This window comes from Myotis myotis, unplaced genomic scaffold, assembly GCF_014108235.1.
Source record: "Myotis myotis isolate mMyoMyo1 unplaced genomic scaffold, mMyoMyo1.p scaffold_m19_p_1, whole genome shotgun sequence".
NCBI classification, from domain to species: Eukaryota; Metazoa; Chordata; class Mammalia; order Chiroptera; family Vespertilionidae; genus Myotis; species Myotis myotis.
The window spans coordinates 43149674-43170610 of record NW_023416313.1 but is presented as its reverse complement, the minus strand read 5'-3'; the positions used below and the strand labels follow the sequence as shown (position 1 = coordinate 43170610).

At 39.1% G+C, this 20937-nt stretch overlaps 1 protein-coding gene across 5 annotated transcripts in view; it reads left to right on the top strand.

The window, feature by feature from the left end:
- LOC118669332 (transmembrane protease serine 11F) overlaps positions 1-20937 on the top strand; it is an 83826-nt gene that overhangs the window by 57728 nt on the left and 5161 nt on the right. For 4 of the 5 annotated variants that reach the window (XM_036335481.1, XM_036335491.1, XM_036335475.1 and 1 more), the window contains 4 exons: positions 1424-1462; positions 5906-6107; positions 16738-16997; positions 18620-18762. In XM_036335481.1, coding sequence (XP_036191374.1) covers positions 1424-1462; positions 5906-6107; positions 16738-16997; positions 18620-18762 — 644 coding nt within the window. Of the gene's footprint in view, positions 1-1423; positions 1463-5905; positions 6108-16737; positions 16998-18619; positions 18763-19014; positions 19075-20937 lie in introns of those variants that run through there. The other variant, XM_036335498.1, reaches the window with a different exon arrangement.

Here is a 20937-nt window from a genome sequence, read left to right as displayed (position 1 = left end):
CTTCAGACTACAGACTGAGGGTCCCAGGTTTGATTCCAGTCAAGGGCATATGACTGGGTTGTGGGCTCAATCCCCAGCAGGGGGTGTGCAGGAGGCAGCCGATCAATGATTCTCTCTCATCATTGATTTTCTATCTCTCTCTCTCTCTCCATACTTCTCTGAAATAAATAAAAAATATATTTTAAAAAAGAAGTAATTAGAAATAATTAATAGCATGGCATCCACCTTTATTATCAATCAATTTTAAACAAAATAAAACATGGTATTTTCCAGGACACTCTAAATGGTAATCTGAAACTAAATCTAAATTTCTGATAATATAATCACCTTTAATGCATGATCATAGGTTTAGTAAAATATCTATCATAGAAGAGATGTTAAACTGTAGGGGTTCTCATTTTACAATTTAAAACTTTTTTTTCAGACTTCTTGGTCATGTACACTGAATTCTCATTACACAGGTTGTTTTAATATCAAAATATCTATTCTATGACCATACTCAATAACCAAAATTCTATTGCATACATTTTTTTCTGCCATATTCATATCTATTGTTAAATAGAGAGAAGTGAAATTTCCAAGAAACCTCTAGTAGGATTTGGGACTCAGATCCTTCTTTTGCAAAAGTCAACATTCCTGAGCAACTTATCAGTGACTTCTCTATTTTTTCTTTAACAAATAGCCAAAACAAAACAAACACCTAACCACCAAAAATTTAATGACTAAACTTAAATGAACACTAAGATACTTTTTAAGGAAAAAAGATATTCCAGAAGGAGGTATAAAGTGTGGGAGAGATGGTGGGATCCATGAACTGGCTATATATGAGAGAGCTTCATGCCTCTAGTGCTTGCCACTGAGTTACAACTTTCCACCATATTCACCATGAGGGAGAATCCTCAGTTAGAGAAAGCCATCTACCTATATTAAATAAATTCCTACCCTTTGTAGACCAGGCCCTGAAAATTGGACAGTGAGGGGTCTGCAATGCCTCTGGCTACCTGAGCTGCCTTTTCAACACAACCGCCAGGCCTACTGAGACACAAAGGCTAGTGCACCTGATATAGTGCCCACCAATTGTGATAGGAATTGGAGATTGCTTCCTAGAGTTATACTGGAGCTCCTAAAGAAAGCAATCGGGGACATTGAGCTTTACCATTCTTCACTAATTTTCTAACTTTACTTTCTAATTTCTCAGCAAAAATCAAAACCAAAATACTCTTTTTAAAAAAATTCAAATTATACATTTTGGATTAAATCAGAATGGAGGGATATTTATAACTTGGTTATAAAAAATCTCATGCCCTCTTGAAATAGACATGCTTTGGATAATAAGCATTTCTTATAGTGCCCATTTGAACAAAATTACATGACAATAGGAGCATATTCTCCTAACAACTAATTCATGCTTTGTGTATTTCAGCTATTAACAGCAAGAAGATGAGGAATCTTCTCAATAGCCGTAAGCTCCAAACCCCACAATTAACTGTCTCTTTCATAGTAAAGATAATGAATAAAAGCCATAAGAAGTTAGTAAAATTTGGTAAGGTTGTGGTTTTTTCCCCCATTGAGGTATAATTAACATAACATCATATTAGTTTCAGGTGGACAATGTAATGATTTAATATTCATATATATTGCAAAATAATCATTGCAATAATAGCAAGCATTTTGTTCATTTTATGTTTTTATAAACTGAACACTTAGCTTTTTATTATTGTTTGTTATTCTTAAGATATTTAAGTTTATAAATTTACATCAAATACAATTTTAAATGTTGTGACTTACAGAATATAATTTTTAAAATTACATGGTATTTTTTATATTATAACATATGTAACTATAATTCTAACATTCTATTTTAATATTTTATTTAAATTATTATTTTTTAAAATACTATCCCAGTTCAGAGAGTGCTTTAAAGTTGTAATTGGTTGGCTTCTTCCTGTTAAAAGTTCTCTGTTTTCTTGCATTTTTGTTGAAATATCTGCTATGGACATTTTTTTTTCCCCCCCCCCCTCCCCAATCAAATACGTCCATTAAAAATGTTTTAAGGACAATAAAAAATGATGAACATTCCCTGTATAACTTGCAACATTTAACATATTTCCAAATATTATCAATATTCATATATTTGTTCTCATTCATGTTTTCTGGCTTTTGGTAAATGTTTTTCTTCCATTGTGTTTTGTCTTTTTCTCTAAACACATGCTGATGTCTTCTAGCTAGCCTTTATGTTTTTTAAATCCATATATTAACCTTTATTTCTTAGATATCAAACTCAAGGATAAAGCAAGAACTATGCATAATGAAAACATTATAAGCTAAATTTCTCTCATCAACTTCAATTGACTTTCCAGTCTTTGATGAGTAACTTTCAATTTTTCTTATCACTTAATCTTTAAATATTTGATCAATATCATTTTTTAAACATTATATTCCATTTTATATCCATGGTTAAAATTATTTACCAATCCCTAAAGTTTCCTATTATATTTTACTATTTCCCATTCTTGAGTCTTGACTTAGAGTTACCTTTTTGCCTGCTAAACTATTTCAAGTCATTTTAAGCAAGAAAATTATACAAATGGTATATTTTCTGAGTACTTGCATATGTAAGAATTTCTTTCCATTTCCTTTATCTCTATGTTTTATAAGAAAATTGGGTCATAAACTTTCCCAAATAATTCAATACAGAATATTCTGTTCCTTCTAGTGTTTTTGCTGTAGAATAGAAATCTAAGACGGGTGTGATTTTTGTTATGAAGGTTTTTTATTTCTGGATGAATGTAGGAAATCCTTATCATATAACTTGTTTGCCAAGAGATCTAGCTGTGGTTGTATTTTTCACTGAATTTTGAGTAGAACACAAAGAGTGTTTTCAATATGCACACTATTTTTTTCTTGTTCTGGAAAAACAAGATAATAAATTATCTTATCATGATAATTTATTATTGACTAGAGGCCCAGTGCATGAGATTCGTGCACTGTGGTGGGGAGCGAGGGAGGGGTGGGATCCCTCAGCCTGGCCGGGCTCTCAAAGTCCGGAACCCTCGCTCTTTACTGCCTGCCTGCAGCAGAGGCAGGGAGGCTCCCGCTACCACTGCTGCGCTTGCCAGCCGTGAGCCCAGCTTCAGAGAGGACGGGAAAGTGAGAGAGAGATAGAAACATCAGTGATGAGAGAGAATCATTGCTTGGCTATCTCTTGCATGCCCCACACTGGGTATCGAACCCGCAACCCAGGCAGGCATGTGCCCTGATCAGGAATCAAACATGGACCTCCTGGTTCATAGGTCAATGCTCAACCACTGAGCCACTCCAGCTGGGTGTATTCTTTTTTTAAACTATGTTTTTATTGATTTTAGAGATAGGAAATGAGAGGGATAAAGAGAGAAATATCAATGATAAGGGAGGATCATCTATCAGCTGCCTCCCGCATACACCCTACTGGGGGTCATGCCCACAACCTGGGTAATAAAGGCCAAATATGACAAACCCACAGCCAACATCATATTCAATGGGCAAAAACTTACAAGTATTTTCCTTAAGATTGGGAACAAGACAGGGATGTTTGCTTTCACCATCTTATTCAACATAGCACTGGAAGTCCAAGCCACAGCATCAAATTCAAAAGTTTTTGCACAGCAAAGGAAACTATCAACAAAAGAAAAAGACAACGCACTCAATGGGAGAACACATTTGCCAAAGATACATCTGATAAGGGATTACTATCCAAAATTTATAAAGAACTTATAAAACTCAATAGACACACACACAGTCCAGTTAAAAAATGGACATAGGACCTGAATAGACACTTTTCCAATGAGGACATACAGATAGCCAACAGACATATTAAAAGATGCTTAATGTCACTAGTCATTAGAGAAATGCAAATTAAAACCACAATGAGATATCACATCACACCTATCAGAATGACTGTCATAAATAAATAAACAAACAACAAGTGTTGGTGAGGGTGTAGAGAAAAGGGAACTCTCGTGCACTTTGGTGGAAATGCAGATTAGTGCAGCCACTGTGGCAAACGGTATGGAGTTACATCAAAAAAATAAAAAATGGAGCTGCCTTATGACCCACCAGTTCCACTTCTGGGAATATATCTGAAGAAACCCAAAGACTAATTTGAAGGAATATACGCACCCCTATGTTCTCTGCAGTGCTATTTACAATATGCAAGGTTTGGAAGCAACCCAAGTGTCCATCAGTAGATGATAGATAACAGTGCTATGGTACATTTACACCATGGTATACTATGCAGCTATAAAAAAGCAAGGACATCTTTATCTTTCTAACTGCTTGGTTGGAGAGCATGATGCTAAGTAAAATCAGCCAGTCAGAAAAAGCAAGAACAATATGAGTTTGCTCATATTTAGAATCTAATGAACAAAAAAACTAACAAACCAAAGAGAAATAGACCCATAAATAGAAAAAAGACTAACAGCTGTTAGAGGGGGCAGGGGTTATGGGGTTGGGTGAAAAAGATGAAGGGATTAAGAAAAAAAAAATACACAAACTCATAGGCACAGACAAGAGCATGGTGATTACCAGAGGGGAGAGGGATTGGAGGGAGCTACAAGAGGATAAAGGGGAGTAAGTGGTGATGAAAGAAGGAACTTGACTTGATGTGGTAAACACATACTACAATATAGATGGTGTATTATAGAATTGTACACCTGAAAGCTATATAATTTTATCAACCAATGTCTCCCCAATAAATTCAATTAAAAAGAGAAAAGAAAAAGGACAAGAACCATATTATTTCACTCATATGTGGAGTGTAATAAAACAGAAAGCCACAAATTAACAACCTAAACAAACAAATTTATAGACACAGGCAATAGAAAGGCAGTTATCAGGGAAAGGCGCTGGGGGTGGGTGAACAGGATAAAGAGGGTCATATTTATGGTGACAGAAGGAGACTAGACTTTGGGTGGTGAGCACACAATGCAATATCCAGATGTATTCTAGAATTGTACACTTGAAACTTATATGATGTTATTAACCAATGTTACCCCAATAAACTTAATTTAAAAAGTAGCCTTTCAATTTTTAGAAAACGACAAAAAGGCATTATTGTTTAAGTTCTGGGTTTTGCAAAGACAATTTATAGATTCATGTTAAGAGAAAATCATGACTTATATTATTGGCCTCTCAGGAGTAAAAATACAAACTTTACTGTGGATCCTCCTTGACTTTATATCTAATGATCGCTTATCAGTTGGATGAATTCCAGCAATTTACGTTCTTTCTCAAGGCTGAGTTTTCTCATCAGAAAAGTGTTTTTGTTGTAAATGTATCTAAAACACTAAGGAGAGGATCTATACATTATTTTTTAACTTTTTTATTGAATTTAGTGCAGTGGTTCTCAACCTTTTGGCCCTTTAAATACAGTTCCTCATGTTATGACCCAATCATAAAATTATTTTCATTGCTACTTCATAACTGTAATGTTGCTACTGTTATGAATCGTACTGTAAATGTCTGATATGCAGGATGGTCTTAGGCGACCCCTGTGAAAGGGTCGTTTGACTGCCAAAGGGGCCATGACCCACAGGTTGAGAACCGCTGGGTTAATAAAATTACTTATATTGTATTTTTGATGCTCAATAAATTATCTACCTATTTATTTATCTATACTAGTATATGCTTTATTTAGAGAGACAGAAGTTGACCCTGGATTGGATGCCTTGAAATATTAGTAAATATTTCTTTTGAACCTCAGTAAGATCAGTAGAACCCCTACCAAGAACCTCAGAGACTGAGTGCTAGGAATGGGTTAGAGTGGCAGGTGCAATGGCTTGTCTAAGCATCAGCACCCAATGCAAGTCAGGATATGTCCCCCCCCCCCCTTTTCATGAAAACTAGCTAATGTATATTTCTGTGACAGGCTGTGGAATAAGGATGACATCTTCAAACATGCCATTACCAGCATACACTTCTACAGAAAGGATTGTCCAAGGAAGGGAAACAGCTATGGAAGGGGAATGGCCATGGCAGGCCAGCCTCCAGCTCAAAGGGGCAGGCCATCAGTGTGGAGCCAGCCTCATCAGTAACACGTGGCTGCTCACAGCTGCTCACTGCTTCCGCAAGTAAGTTCCCAGGACTGTTGTGAGTCTCCTTTACTTAGTTATCAGTTGTCATCAATGGATTCAGTACTTGGGAAGAGTCTAATCCAGCCGTGGGCAAACTACGGCCCGCGGGCCGTATCCGGCCCGTTTGGAATGAATAAAACTAAAAAAAAAAAAAAAAAGACCGTACCCTTTTATGAATTGATGTTTACTTTGAATTTATATTAGTTCACACAAACACTCCATCCATGCTTTTGTTCCAGCCCTCCGGTCCAGTTTAAGAACCCATTGTGGCCCTCGAGTCAAAAAGTTTGCCCACCCCTGGACTAATCTCACCAGTTTATATTCTGCTCCATTATGAATGGACCCTCCTCTGTCCCCTAAAATGCATGATGCTTGCTCTATGCCCTGATTATGTTCATCTCTCCCTGCTCTAAATAATTATGCTGTTTGGTTTATATCACTCTTGTGGTTCTCACCATGTATTTTCCTGTATTATCATGAGATTAGTATTATCTTTTCTACTATATCATAAATTATTTTAGTGTAAAGATCAGTTATTATACATGTAACTAGAGGCCTGATGCACAAAAATTTGTGCACTTGGGGGGGGGGGGCATCCTTCAGCCCGGCCTGTGCCCTCTCGCAGTCTGGTACCCCTCGGGGAATGACCACCTGCTGGCTTAAGCCCGCTCCCCGGAGGATTGGGCCTAAGCTGGCAGTCAGACATCCCTCTGGCATCCCAGGAGACCTCAGGGGATTTCCACTTGCCAGCGGGGAGCAGGCCTAAACTGCAGTCGGTTATCCTTAGCACTGCTGAGAAAACGGGAGAGGCTCCCACCACCACCACTGTACTGGCAGCCATCAGCCTGGCTTGTGGCTGAGCAGAGCTCCCCCTGTGGGAGCGCACTGACCACCAGGGGGCAGCTCCTGCATTGAGCGTCTGCCCCCTGGTGGTCAGTGTGTGTCATAGTGACCAGTCATTCCTAGTCATTCTGCTGTTAGGGTCAATTTGCATATTACTCTTTTATTAAATAGGATAGAGGCCTGGTGCATGGGTGGGGGCCAACTGGTTTGCCTTGAAGGGTGTCCCGGATCAGGGTCGGGGTCCCGCTGGGGTGCCTGGCCAGCCTGGGTGAGGGGCTGATGGCTGTTTGCAGGCTGGCCACAGTCCCTTCAAGATGGGAGTCCCCGCTGGGGTGCCTGGCCAGCCTGTGTGAGGAGCTAATGGCTGTTTGCAGGCTGTCCACAGCCCCTTCAGGGAGGGGGGTCCTGCTGGGGTCCCTGGCCAGCCTGGCTGAGGGGCTGAGGGCCATTTTCAGACTGGCCACACCCCCTTCAGGGTGGGGGGTCCTGCTGGGGTGCCTGGCCAGCTTGGGTGAGTGGCTGATGGCTGTTTGCAGGCTGGCCACTGTTGAGTGTTTCCTTCCACGACTCGCGTGGAGTAGGGTTCGGTATCTGAAAGAGGAGCTGCACAGCAAATGAGAGAAAAAGACACGAGATAATTTTGCAATATTGGGGGACCAGGCGGCAAGTCCCGAAGGACTTCTCCCTGTGCTCAGGCCTCACCAACATTTTTTTGATCTGGGATGCCCCTATAGCATAGCCCTAGGCAGGTGACCCCCTGCAACAGGCAGACTAGCCCATCAGCAAGGATTTACATAATAATAAATGGGGGAGCAGTTTCAGCTACCACTGTCTGGACAAACAGAGGTGGCGCCTAGCTCCGACCTTTGGGAGGGCTTCAAAGGCACCCAGCCTTCGGGGGGGTTTCGGGGAGTGCTCTGTCTATGCTTATCAGATAGTGAAGGCAATAAACAGTTTCCCACATCTCCCCCTTATTTTTTCTTTAAAAAATAATCAAGTCCCAATTTCAATGTCCAAAAGTTCTGAGTCCATGTTTCAATGTCCAACAGTTCATGTGTACATGCCAGCAATGAAATGTTGGTTCTGGATGGTGGAAAATGCAGGTCCGGTCCTTTCTGGCCTGGTCCTGGGCAACCTGCAGCGACGCACAGCTGCTGACTGCTAGCATGGCAAGGCGTCTTCACCATCTCCATCTCTGAACTGTCTCTCCTGTCTTTGTGGCTGGAGCAATCTGGTCAGTTTCTCTCCAGGATCCCTTGTTGCAGGAATGGTCTTGGAGCTGTTCTCTGAAAATATACAAACATATTCTCGACCAAAGGTTAATAAAGGAAATTTTACTTGGGGAATCCTTTTTATATTTGCCCAAATGATTTTCCTTTGGCTTATTTTGACACCACATATGTTTTTCATGGGTGTCTTGCTGTTAGCATTACAAAATGAAAAAAGAAATTTTTCTAGATGTAATTTAGTTACAGGATATTTTTCCTTACATGGTATTCTTCCACTATCCCCCCTTTTTTTTGATTTAATTAGGAGGCTTATGGAAAATTTTTTTAATGCAGTCTAGATAACTTTAAATATTAATTTTTTGCACAAAAATATGACTGCTTTAGGTTCATTGCATGTTAAGCAATTTTACCATGAAATGAAAATTTTTGTTAATACTTTTTGAATAATTACTTATTTCAAATAGCCAAAGTTAATTAATTTGAAAACTTGACAACTATTTTACTGTCAAATTTAATATTCTAACAATGATCTTAATTTACACTGTAAATATTAATGAAAAGGATCACTTTACATCCTTGTGAAGACTCTGAGCATTCCTGTTGTTAGACTAGATTTAGACATAGGGTCTGTTAGCCAAGCCTCTGTTTATCTGGATTCTGATTTCAGCTGGACCAAATCTCTTCTGTTATTTGGTTCCTGATCTGGGCTGGGCATGGGAAGCAAGAAGCAGCCATGGGGACAGGAGACCTTCCTCAGAAGGGCCGAGTGTTCAAGCCTGTGCACCGTTGGGGGGGGGAGGATCTGTGCCCCACCTTTGTTGCACCCCAAGTTTTCTCCTACTGGCCCCCAGCTGTGCCTGTCTTAGGTCGTCCCACCCTGTGGGATCTTACCCGTCGTTGACTACCAGCTATCTCTGGGCCAAGTAGGGTGATGTGAGGTTCAGTTCTGTCTCCTTGATAGCCTATGTCCCTCTGGCCTCCATACCCAGCAACTGCCTTTGGGTCCCCTCGCCTGCTGGCGGGGCCCTGGCATTGATCATAGGGAACCCAGGTTTCTTCTCCAGAGAGGGCCCAGCTTACGCCATTGGGCAAGAGACAGATCCATGGTACCAGCTTTTCATGATCCCAGCTTGAACAGAGAGCTCAGATAACAGCTGTAGGCAATTGGATTCCTCTTGACAAAAAAAAGTCAAGATAGGTCAATACAGAATGCTTAAGTGCCTTCCCCAGGAGGCCCTCCACACAGTGGAAAGGAATAAATCCCTTCATGTAAAACATTCAAATGCATTTGTAAATTTGTTTGGGATAAATGCACAATATACTGTTATAAAGCATCAAAAATTATTAATAAAACTTTGTAGAATAATACCATGTAAGAATATTCTTTGCTCTTGGTCATGACAACTTAATTTTAAACTCAAGGTTTGGAATGAGGAACCTAGTTTTCAAAAAAAAAAAAAAAGAAATTTACAGAAGCAGAGACAGTATGCTATCTAAATTACAGTTTTGGGTAAACACATTATCTAGAGTCCTTGGGTAACCTAGGTAAAACTTAGGCATGTTATCGGAACTACAGTTTTTACCTGAATGAATTGTTACCATACTTCACTTTACCATGCCCCAGGTGGTCTCTGGGCTGTTGGTTGTCTGGTTTGTGTTCCTCCTGCTGGATTACACTTGGAGAACTTTAACTTAAAAAAGAAAAACCTTTCTTTTTTACAGGAAGTAACTTAGAGGGTTACTTCTTGGATGTTGACTGATAGTGCTGTAAGGCCATGTATTCCAAGTCAAAGTCATTAAACATTTATGGTGACTGTACTTATTTTCAGATTTGGTATTTTAACAGAAAATCATTAGATTATCCTGTAAATATTAGTGGAAGATATTTCAAAATATTAAACTTTCTCCTTTTCATTAAATTAAAAATAATATTTTTAAACAGCATTCCCTTTTGGCTTATTTGCATATACAGAGGGATCATGGGAAGCCTTCAGTAACTTTTTAGAAGAATTTTACTTTACTAGGATTCAATTACAAAGATTAGTAAATTTAGTAAAGTTTTATGTCTGATACACGAGGTGCAAACGCTGTTTCACTTCCAGCCTAATTTAAAATGCAGCGGTGAGGAGCTTTTAAATAAAAGACATTGCTAGTTTAAATAAAGACTTTGCTACTAATAAATCAATTCTTTTACTTGGCAGAAATTCCTTATGCAACCAAGCATATTATATTTTGAAATATTGCACTCGGGAAAAACTTCCAAATACATATCTAATTAAAAAAAATTTTTAACACTTAAAAACAGTTTTCAACATAATAGGATCTAGTCTTGACCATGGAATCAATTACTATTAATTTGTGTATGATATATGTATAACTGTGGTTCTACTGAGAATTTTAGATATCTTTGAAAAATGTATCTACAAGCCTTTTAAGAAATATGAGCTCTGTTGTCGGCCCTTATAAAGCCAACTGCTTAAAACATTGGTCTATCATACCACTGAAATTATATTAAGACCATGATTGCTAATTTATTAGGCATTAAAAATATCTTCTTAAAAATAGTATTAAATAAATCCGAGAGGCAAGCACACTTTCTGCCCCATCCGCATTTCCATAGTAAAACTCCGTCTTAAAACTCCACCCCTGAAATCCCATCCTGCCTCAGTGAGCAGACATCCCTTTTGTGATTGGCTAAGTCAGAGGGCGGGGCCTTTGATGTATCAAGATGGCGGCCCCCAGGGGCGCGGCAGGCCATGCGGCCAACATGGCGGCTGCCAAGTCAGGCAGCTCAAAGTGGCGGCTGTCTACACTGTTCTTTGACAGAGCAAACCAAAACCCCTAAAAGGTAGATGGCCAACATTATATTGTAGACAAACAGAAATCTCATTAGCTGTTTATACCCTTTATAATTATCTTAATATTAATTACATTTAAACTGGTTTTTGTATTAAAAATTTCAGTTGAGATCTTAAAAATTAATCCTCTTTTTAAAATCAGACCAAGAAGTAACATATTTTGAATTCCTAATCATTTAAGAGAGAACACATTCTATTTTTTCAAAAACAAGTTATACATTAGATATTTAATTAATTTCTCCCAATTCAATTTGCACTTTAAACTTTCAGAGCTTTAAATCTTAGACATTTCAAATAAAATATAAGGCATTTTCAATTAATAGATTAACTTCTATCTTCTAGACTTCATACTAGGCATACTCAGATCAACATTTCAGTATTATAAATTTCAATACTTTTAGATGATTTGAACTTAAAAGCTTTAAGTTTCCAGCCAATAAGCCTGGCATAGCTGCTAAAATGGTCACAATTTTCCTGTTGGGGAAGTCAAGAAACAAACCCATAGCTATTCACATGTAAACTTGACTATCAACTTCCTGGTGGTGCTTGCCTCAGGGCGGGAAATTTCAAAAGAGCTACTTTAAATCGCCTTGGGAAACCTGTCTGCATTTCTTTCTCAGGTTCATCTCCGCCATTTTTAAGGCCAAAACAGTCTCGGGATTTTATTCTGTACACAGCAAAAGGTCAAGTTCAGCTCAAAACTATGCGCACTCGTTTTTAAACTGGCCTTTTCCCTTTACATGTGCACAGAAATCCCAGATGCATTTATAAATTTGTAAAAGCTTTTCAATTACTAGAAGGACTTTAATTTTAGAATACTTGGGGAGGGGGCGTCCACACTGGATCGCCTCCTGCTCCTTCTTCCCTTTCCCCACCTTCTGCCTTTGGGGGAAGTTTCAGCAAATGACTCAGATGGTGTATTTTTCCCAAAGTCATGCTTAATAGAAGACATTTTAAATTTTTTCCTATTTCGCTTTCTAAAGTCATGGCTAGCACCCAAGGTTATTTTAGCCAAAGTTTGGTTGTCATAAGATGTTCCCGGTAATTTTTAAATAAAACATTAAGTAATCTCATTGTGGGAGGGCTTATAGCTCTGCCCTTTCCTGCCACCTTTGAATCTCTCCACAACAGAGGCGGACTCGGCAGCAGGGTTTCATTTCTTATTACAGATTTTAGATTCCAAATACAAATTAAGATTTTAATTTGGACAAGAAACCACATTAAGATGACCATGACACTCTTTTTTCAGCCTGATTTTAAGGAGTACCTTTTAATATTCCAATTTCTTTATAATTTGGCCTTTTTGCACAGGTGATTCTATTCATGGAGAATTAAACATTTAAGGATTAGGACATGGAGGTGGAGGGAGCCATGAAGGCCATTCCTCCCATTTTTTCTTTTCTTTCTGTTCCTATTAAGGAGCGGAGGGTGCAAGGGGGAAGAGATTTATCCTCCTTGACCTCTCCTAAAGCCTCTAGGAAATGAAATGCCGTGTTCTACAAGGGGAAACAATTTTTGGCAAGTTCTGATTAACTTTTTGGCAAACTTTTAAGATCTAATGTACCTTTTTCAAGAAACCAAGGGTTATGTTCTATAATAACATGCAAAAACTATAAGATATTACCTTCTAAAATTTTAACTCCTTAAGCATGCAAATCAAAAGTCTATAATAAAGTTTCTTACTTTTCTAAAAGCCAAATATACCTTTTTAAAGCCGAATCTACTTTTTTAAAGCCAAATCCTGCCCCATTTGTTAGCCTGGTTGAGACAACGTTCCCAGTTACTTACAGACCCGGGCTTCTGTAGTTGATCCTGGGCATTGCATGCAGTGGAATCCCCCTCACCTTTTTTCGGTGAGTTTTCCACACCTTTTCGGTGAAAACTTCCTTTTCTCGCTCCAGTGAGACCTGCACTTCCAGATTACCCGTTGGGCGCCAGATGTTGAGTGTTTCCTTCCACGACTCGCGTGGAGTAGGGTTCGGTATCTGAAAGAGGAGCCGCACAGCAATGAGAGAAAAAGACACGAGATAATTTTGCAATATTGGGGGACCAGGCGGCAAGTCCCGAAGGACTTCTCCCTGTGCTCAGGCCTCACCAACCTTTTTTTGATCTGGGATGCCCCTATAGCATAGCCTTAGGCAGGTGACCCCCTGCAACAGGCAGACTAGCCCATCAGCAAGGATTTACATAATAATAAATGGGGGAGCAGTTTCAGCTACCACTGTCTGGACAAACAGAGGTGGCGCCTAGCTCCGACCTTTGGGAGGGCTTCAAAGGCACCCAGCCTTCGGGGGGGTTTCGGGGAGTGCTCTGTCTATGCTTATCAGATAGTGAAGGCAATAAACAGTTTCCCACAGGCCACAGTCCCTTCAAGATGGGAGTCCCCGCTGGGGTGCCTGGCCAGCCTGGCTGAGGGGCTGAGGGCCATTTTCAGACTGGCCACACCCCCTTCAGGGTGGGGGGTCCTGCTGGGGTGCCTGGCCAGTCTGGGTGAGTGACTGATGGCTGTTTGCAGGCTGGCCAAGCCCTCCAGCGAGAACCATCACCCCATTAGGGTGTGGCCAGCCTAGTTGCGGGGCTGATGACTATTTGCAGGCTAGCCACAGACCCCAGCCATCAAAGCTCCCAGTGGAGTCTGGCTGGAAGCAGGTATCTGGGATTTATTTATCTTCTATAATTGAAACTTTGTTGCCTTGAGTGGAGGCCACAGCTGGCCAGGGCAGGCAGGAAGCTTGGCTTCCTCCATCACCGGGGTAACCAAGCTTCCTGCTTGCTTCAGCTCTGTGGCTGCCGGCCACCATCTTGGTTGGGTTAATTTGCATATAGTCACTCTGATGGGCTGGTAGGCGTGGCTTGGGCATAGTGGAGGTTCTGTCAATTTGCATGTTTCTCTTTTATTAGATTAGATAAGATTAAGCTTTTTCATATAAGCAAGGAGAAAATTCAGCCACTTCTGTGTGTTTTTTTCCAATTAATCCTTCTATCCCACTCTCACTTTATAAATAAGACAAAATGAAAGGTGTCACTCTTGAAGCTTCCCTTCCAACTGCCTCACCTAAGGACTCCTGTCAGTTGTGTGGACCAGAGGTGTATGGATGATGGGAGAGTCCTACCACCCTGTCTCTCTGCCTTCCCAGTATGGAAGACTGGTCATATAGGGCCCAACAGGAGCAGTCTGCTTGACCTTTCACAGCTACAGCTCTTAAAGCTCAGCTATATCAGTTCATGTAACAGATATCCGCAGGCCTACTATTGCCCCAGGTGACCAAGGACACACCTTCTTTCCTCCCTGAATTTTCACCAACAGGGAACAGAAAGTTTTTCCTTTTAAACTCTCAAAAGATAAAAGCTCTGAATGAAGCTCTGGCCAGTGGCACTGCTCACACATCCTTTCAAGAAAACTATCTTTGGTGAATCTAGGAGGCTTTTGACCAACCTTCAAAGTACCAACACTTTTTTTAAAAAATGGGGTAGATGTGTAATAGGAATGACCTAATGAACTTAAGGTGAATGTCTGTCACTGTCTCATGAGAGAAGAGAAAAGGGACTCGTTTGTATTTACAAAATAACTAGCATCATGTCTTAGGTGAACTTGAGTGTCACTAATTTTTTAAGGCTTTCTGATTTTTTGTTCACATAGTGCTCCAATCTTTATACTTATTTTGAGGAATATCATTTATTTTTGTTTATAATTGATCTCTATAATTTATGTAAATTGAAAATAAATCCAGATGTCAATTTATTGATTTTTAATGAAGAATATAAGCTATTGTGTTTCAGCAGGTCCAGTGTAATTGCTCTGTGCTAAAAGACCCAACTGGGAATTGGCCATTAAGTTTGGTAAAATAGAAATAACTAGTGAGCACTGGATTCAGTGTGTTTAGATGCCACTTTCAAGGAATTTTTAAATAAATGGAAACAGAAATTTGACAAGTGACAATAGGTATAGATTCATAGGAAGGATTTCCTAAAATATGAATGATGGCATATTTTATCCTGATAATAATCTAAAAGAGTTGGGAAATGTAATGATCCTGAAAATGGTTCAATTTGAGGAGTGATAATAATTTCGTGTAATTGCACAATGACATATACTGTTGTGAAGGAAAAACACAGGGTTCCTCATCCCAAGTGTTTTTAAATTTTATGTTTTTCCCCCTACAGAAAATTATTTAAAAATCATATTTAAGACAAATGTCAGTACTTTGATGCCTATAAAAAAGGAACTCGTCTTTGTGAAATAGTGTGGGTAGGGAAAAAGGTTTTGATAGGATGGCATGAGACGTGGACTGACTCTCTCCCTCTCTCTCTCTCTCTCTCTCTCTCTCTCTCTCTGACACTAAGCAGCTGGCTATGTCCCTCCCCTGCCTAAGCCAGTTAACTTGAGTCTCAGTGTCTTTATCCACAGCGTGTTGAACAGGGCCTATTACAAGAGTCTTCTTTTCTGGTTGACAGTGCATGAAGAGATGGGTACTTTTTTTTTTTTAATCTACTCAATTAGTTTACAAGCTCCTTGAGACTGAAATCACGTATGTCTTGTATCTTCCAGAATTCTACTTTTTAAATAATTCTTCATCCCTAAGATTTCAGCTTTGAATAAACACTTCCTTTAAAGTATACATAAGTAAAACAGCTGAGAGAGGAGCCCTCTGCATCTCCCAGTCCCCACCCTTGGGCTCTGCCTGCTTATCCCTGGGGCAGTGCCTCGTACTTTGAAAACCACTAATCTTTCAGGTTTTCATTACACTGACACATTTATGATTCACCAACACAGTAATCCCACATGAACAAGGAAATCCCCTTTTTGAATTCTCCTCTGTGCAATTTCCTTCTACATAATTTTCCTCTACAAAGAGAATTTCAAATTTCTATATATTTCTAGTCATTCTTGATGGGGATAATTAGCAAAAGAGGGAACTGGGTTTTGGGGAAGAATGGGAGGTTAAAGAGATGGCAGTACTACATAGAAGTTGCTTGTGATGTAACTTTGGGGGAGAGAAAAGCATCTATGTGAAGAGAGAACCTCAAAAGTAGTAAGAGGGACTGACCAGGCCAGATCAGAGGGTGGTGAGAGCTCTCACAGCATGACGTTGAGTCAGGGCTACTTAGTCCTTAAATATCCAGACAGGGTCTGGGCGTAGGTGGAAAAACAATCCTGGATACATATAAGAGTTTGTATACACAAGAGACAATTTACACTTTGTTTCAAGGATAGCAGCAAGACCCAGTAAACAAGAGCAGAATGTGAGTCATAAAAATGGATGGGGTATCTGAGACAGAGGGAAGAAGCCTCTGAGCATGTATAATATCCAAAATAAATCAAAATTAATATGCATACATTTCATTGAAATTACAGAAGACTGAGAATCTAATGAATTTCTAATAAACAAAAAAATGTAAAGATTGGAAATTAATTGTATGGTACCCATTACTATTAATGAAGCATGGATATTCCATTTAGTTGCTGTGCTCTTTTCATTTTAGAGGATGTAAAACATTTAAAGGGCTCTCATACTCTCACTAACACCATCAGCTTGTTTACCCTCCTTTTTCAATAAGGCTTTCAATTGCAAATTCTCTTACCTTAGGGATTTTTCAGGAGCATAATCCCAATAGTTGGGAAGAAATACAGTCTCAATCTTTTAAAAAAATATATAATATTAAGTGTCATAAATTTTGTCCTTTAATGTTTTACAGAAATAAAGACCCACGTCAATGGATTGCTACTTTTGGTACAACTATTCAGCCACCCGCAGTGGAACGAAATGTGGGGAAAATCATCCTTCATGAAAATTACCGTAGAGAAACAAATGAAAATGACATTGCCCTGGCTCAGCTTACCACCCGAGTTGAGTTTTCAAATGTAGTCCAGAGAGTTTGCCTCCCAGATTCATCTATAAGGTTGCCACCTAAAACAAGTGTATTTGTTACAGGGTTTGGATCCATTGTAGACGACGGTGAGTAGTTCAAAATAATTTACCAGTACAAGTATGTCTTAAACTCTAACAAGATGGCTTAGGGAATCCTCTTTAGATTTTTCCTAAAAATAATGCTGATGCTTCTAATGTACATGATCCCAAGGAGATCAGGGCGACTGTGGGTTAAAAAGTAAAAGGAATCAGGTCCCTATCCTTGAGTTCACAATTAATTGAAGCAGTGGTAAGAAAGGGGAGAAGCTAATATGGAAGGAAAGAACAGAGTATTTTAGGTGCTATAAAATGAGACAAACTTGGGAGTAAATGATTCCAAATTGTATATTTCCCATATGTAAGCACTGCTGGTTAGCATATACTTGACACCGAAATCTTATGATACTTTGTCTTCTTTTTTTTTTTTTTGTCTAAATCCTTCCTCGTGCTAATGAGGATTTATGGTATTAATAAATATGAAAGTGTTTTGTGAATTTTCATTTTGGTTAATTAATAGAACCTGCATTTTTTTTCCTGTGTCCCACTTCTTAGGAGGTTTAAAAAATATAAATTCTAAAATGTTATAAACTGGAGATCAGAACTAGGTACTAATTCATTCCACTTTAAAGAGAGAGAGTAATTATGCCAGGCAAGTGTGGCTAGGTGATTTAATGTTGACCTATAAACCAGGAGGCCACAGTTCAATTCTCGGTCAGGTTCAGGGCACATGTACAGCGTTGCAGACTGAATCACTGGTTGGAGGGCATGTGGGAAGCAGCCAATCGATGATTCTCTCTCATCCTTGATGTTTCTATCTCTCCCTCTCCCTTCCTCTCTGAAATCAATAAAAATATATTTTAAAAATATATTAATTAAATATTTTAAAGTGAGAAATAAGAAATGTTTAAGGTTATATCAAGGATATCCTGAAGAAACTAGGAGACAAACGTGAATATATCTTAACTGGGCTTTTATTTGTTTATTTTTTTGACAGAAGTTGAATATGCATAAGATTTCCCAAATGCAGTATGCACCTCCAACTTGACTTTGTGAAAGGTTATTCTCCTCTTGCTAGCTCAGGGCTACTCACCGGCAGCTTCACTCAGGAGTCCTGAGCTATTTCCTTTCCCTTCCTGTGCTCAATTGTGCAGTATTCTCTCCTGCTACCTCCTGGCCCTGCTGTGCTGGCATCTGATTGCTAGCATGTACCGGATATCTGTCCTGTTTCCCACCCTTCAGGATGCCCCTAAATAACACGCTACGGCAGAGAGTAGGGCCAAGGGCTCTGTGCAGCTCATATTCTGGTCTCCACTTGAAAACTTTTGGAAAATCAGTCAACTTCCATGAGTCTTAAATTCTTTATATTGAAAAGTGTTTTGGACAAGATCAGTGTGATGGACCCTCTCCTCATGAAAAAAAAAAAATATATATATATAATTGCATATAGTTGTAAGGGTGCCAATAGCTTATGCACTGTTAGGATATAATATTGGATTGTATATGTTTATGGTTCTTTGAATGTAGACATTTATGAAACAAAATAAAATTAGTCAACAATTAATGTTAATAAAATAATATTGTGTTTTTGCTCCTAGGAAAATACAATTTATATGTCTTAGATACAACTGTATTTAAGAGCGTGTTTTTTTGTTTATTTGTTTGTGTAATAGGACCTACACAAAATAAACTTCGGCAAGCCAGGGTGGAAACCATAAGCAGTGATGTGTGTAACAGAAAGGATGTGTATGATGGTCTGATCACTTCAGGAATGTTATGTGCTGGATTCATGGAAGGAAAAGTAGACGCATGTAAGGTAAGTCCAAAGTCAGGTCAAAACATTGAAAGAAAAGTTTCTATTAGCTATTTCTAAATTTGGCATATATTTCACTTGAGATTAAAAAAAAAGCATTTATTTCACTAAGGACTCAGTTTATTTAATAATCATAATAACAAACATTATGATATTGAATGTTTACTGTATGCCAACCAAAATACTTAGCACTTTTTATACATTATTTTATTTAATATAAAATTTAACTAGTGCTATGATTATATTATAAACTAGAGGCTTGGTGTACAAAATTCCTGAAGGAGGAGGGGAGTCCCTCAGCCCAGCCTGCACCCTCTCTGATCTGGGACCGCTGGCTCCTAACCGCTTGCCTGTCTACCTACCTGATTGCCCCTAACCACTCTGCATGCTGGCCTGATTGCCCCTAACCTCCTCTGCCTTGGCCCCTGCCACCGAAGCTTCATCTGGAAGGACGTCTGGAAGGTCGTTCAGCAATCTGGTCTAATTAGCATATTATGCTTTTATTATTATAGATTAGGAAATTGAAGTTTATTGCTTCTATTTCTGGTTCACACATTTTTCTCTGGTTATGTTCTTAAACAAAATTAAAAACAAAAAGACACAGAAACTTCTCCTCTGAAGGGCACGTTATTCAGCTCTGTCATCATCTCTCATCTATCTTGTTTCATCCCCCACCTCTGAGTCTCTCTCCATTGTCTCATTCTTTAATGATTTTGACTCCTGAAACAGGTTTCCTCTCTACCCCAAGCCCTGCAGTATTAACACTGATCCATTTGAATGTTGGGCTCTTAGTTCCTAGGTCTCCTAATTTCCAGTGAGCTTCACCCTTTTCCAGGCACATCTTGAATCTTGTCACCAAAAACTGCTCCATCTACATAAAAGCAAATTCTCAAAATCTTCCTATTTAGCACCTCTCCCCAATCCCTTCTGCCTGCTTTTCAACTATTCCTGTCCCCTTGGCCACAACTCTCTGTGTTACACCCCATCCTACCAACCCTTATCTGCAAACACACACAACCTACACATATGTTCTTTGTGTACCTTCTCTGTTTTATATTTATCTTTAGCTTTTATCATCATTCAATACAAAATATATTATATTTAGCTGGTTTATTATCTGTCTCTTCCACTAAACTAGAATATAAGTTCCATGAAGGCACAGAATTTTTTTGGGGGGGCTATTTTTAAAAAAATATATTTTTATTGATTTCAGAAAGGAAGAAAGAGGGAGAGATAGATAGAAACATCAATGATGAGAGAGAATCATTGATTGGCTGGCTCCTGCACGCCCCACATTGGGGTCGAGCCTGCAACCCGGGCATGTGCCCTGACTGAGAATCAAACTGTGACCTCCTGGTTCATAGGTCAATGCTCAATCCCTGAGCCAAGCTGGCCAGAATAGAGAGTCTATGTTGTTTACTGCTATTATCAACACCTAAAACAGTGTCTGGCATAAATATTTGTTAATTGAGCAAAATATTTCATTTTTTCAACTTTATAGAGACCTATAGACCATTGCTTCTCTATCTCATAGTCAATAAATTCTTTAATTTCTTCCATCATCCATTTGTCCAGCTTAGACTTTATTCTCTCTCATTTTTATTTTTATTGTTTTATTTTATATGTATCATTTTCTTAAAGCAATTTTGCTAATACCCCAAGCTCACTTATTGCTCTGTTTCCAGTGTTTTCCCAAACCTGGAAGAACTCAACTATTCAATCTCTTTCACTTTGCCTTAAAGTGGGAGGTCAAATGTTCCTGGAAAAAAATATAACAACACATTAGTTCCACTAAAGGTTCTAGATTAAAAAAACAAAACAAAAAACTTACGATTTTACTGTTTGTTCCTTTTTTCCAAATCTCCTTTCTCTGAATTCTCTCAACAATTTCCACATTCTTTAGCTTCTGTTTTTATTTTCTACTAGAGGCCCAGTGCACGAATTCGTGCTCGGGTGGGGTCCCTCAGCCTGGCTGATGATCGAGGGCTGATTGGGGTGGGCCAACCTGGGGGGAAGGACCACAGGAGGTTGGCCGACCATGGGAGGTTGGCTGTGGGAGTGCACTGTTCATCAGGGGACAGCTCCTGCATTGAGCATCTTCCCCCTGGTGGTTAGTGCGAATCATAGCTACTAGCCAGTTGAAATGGTTGCTTAGGCATATATATATATATTAGAGTC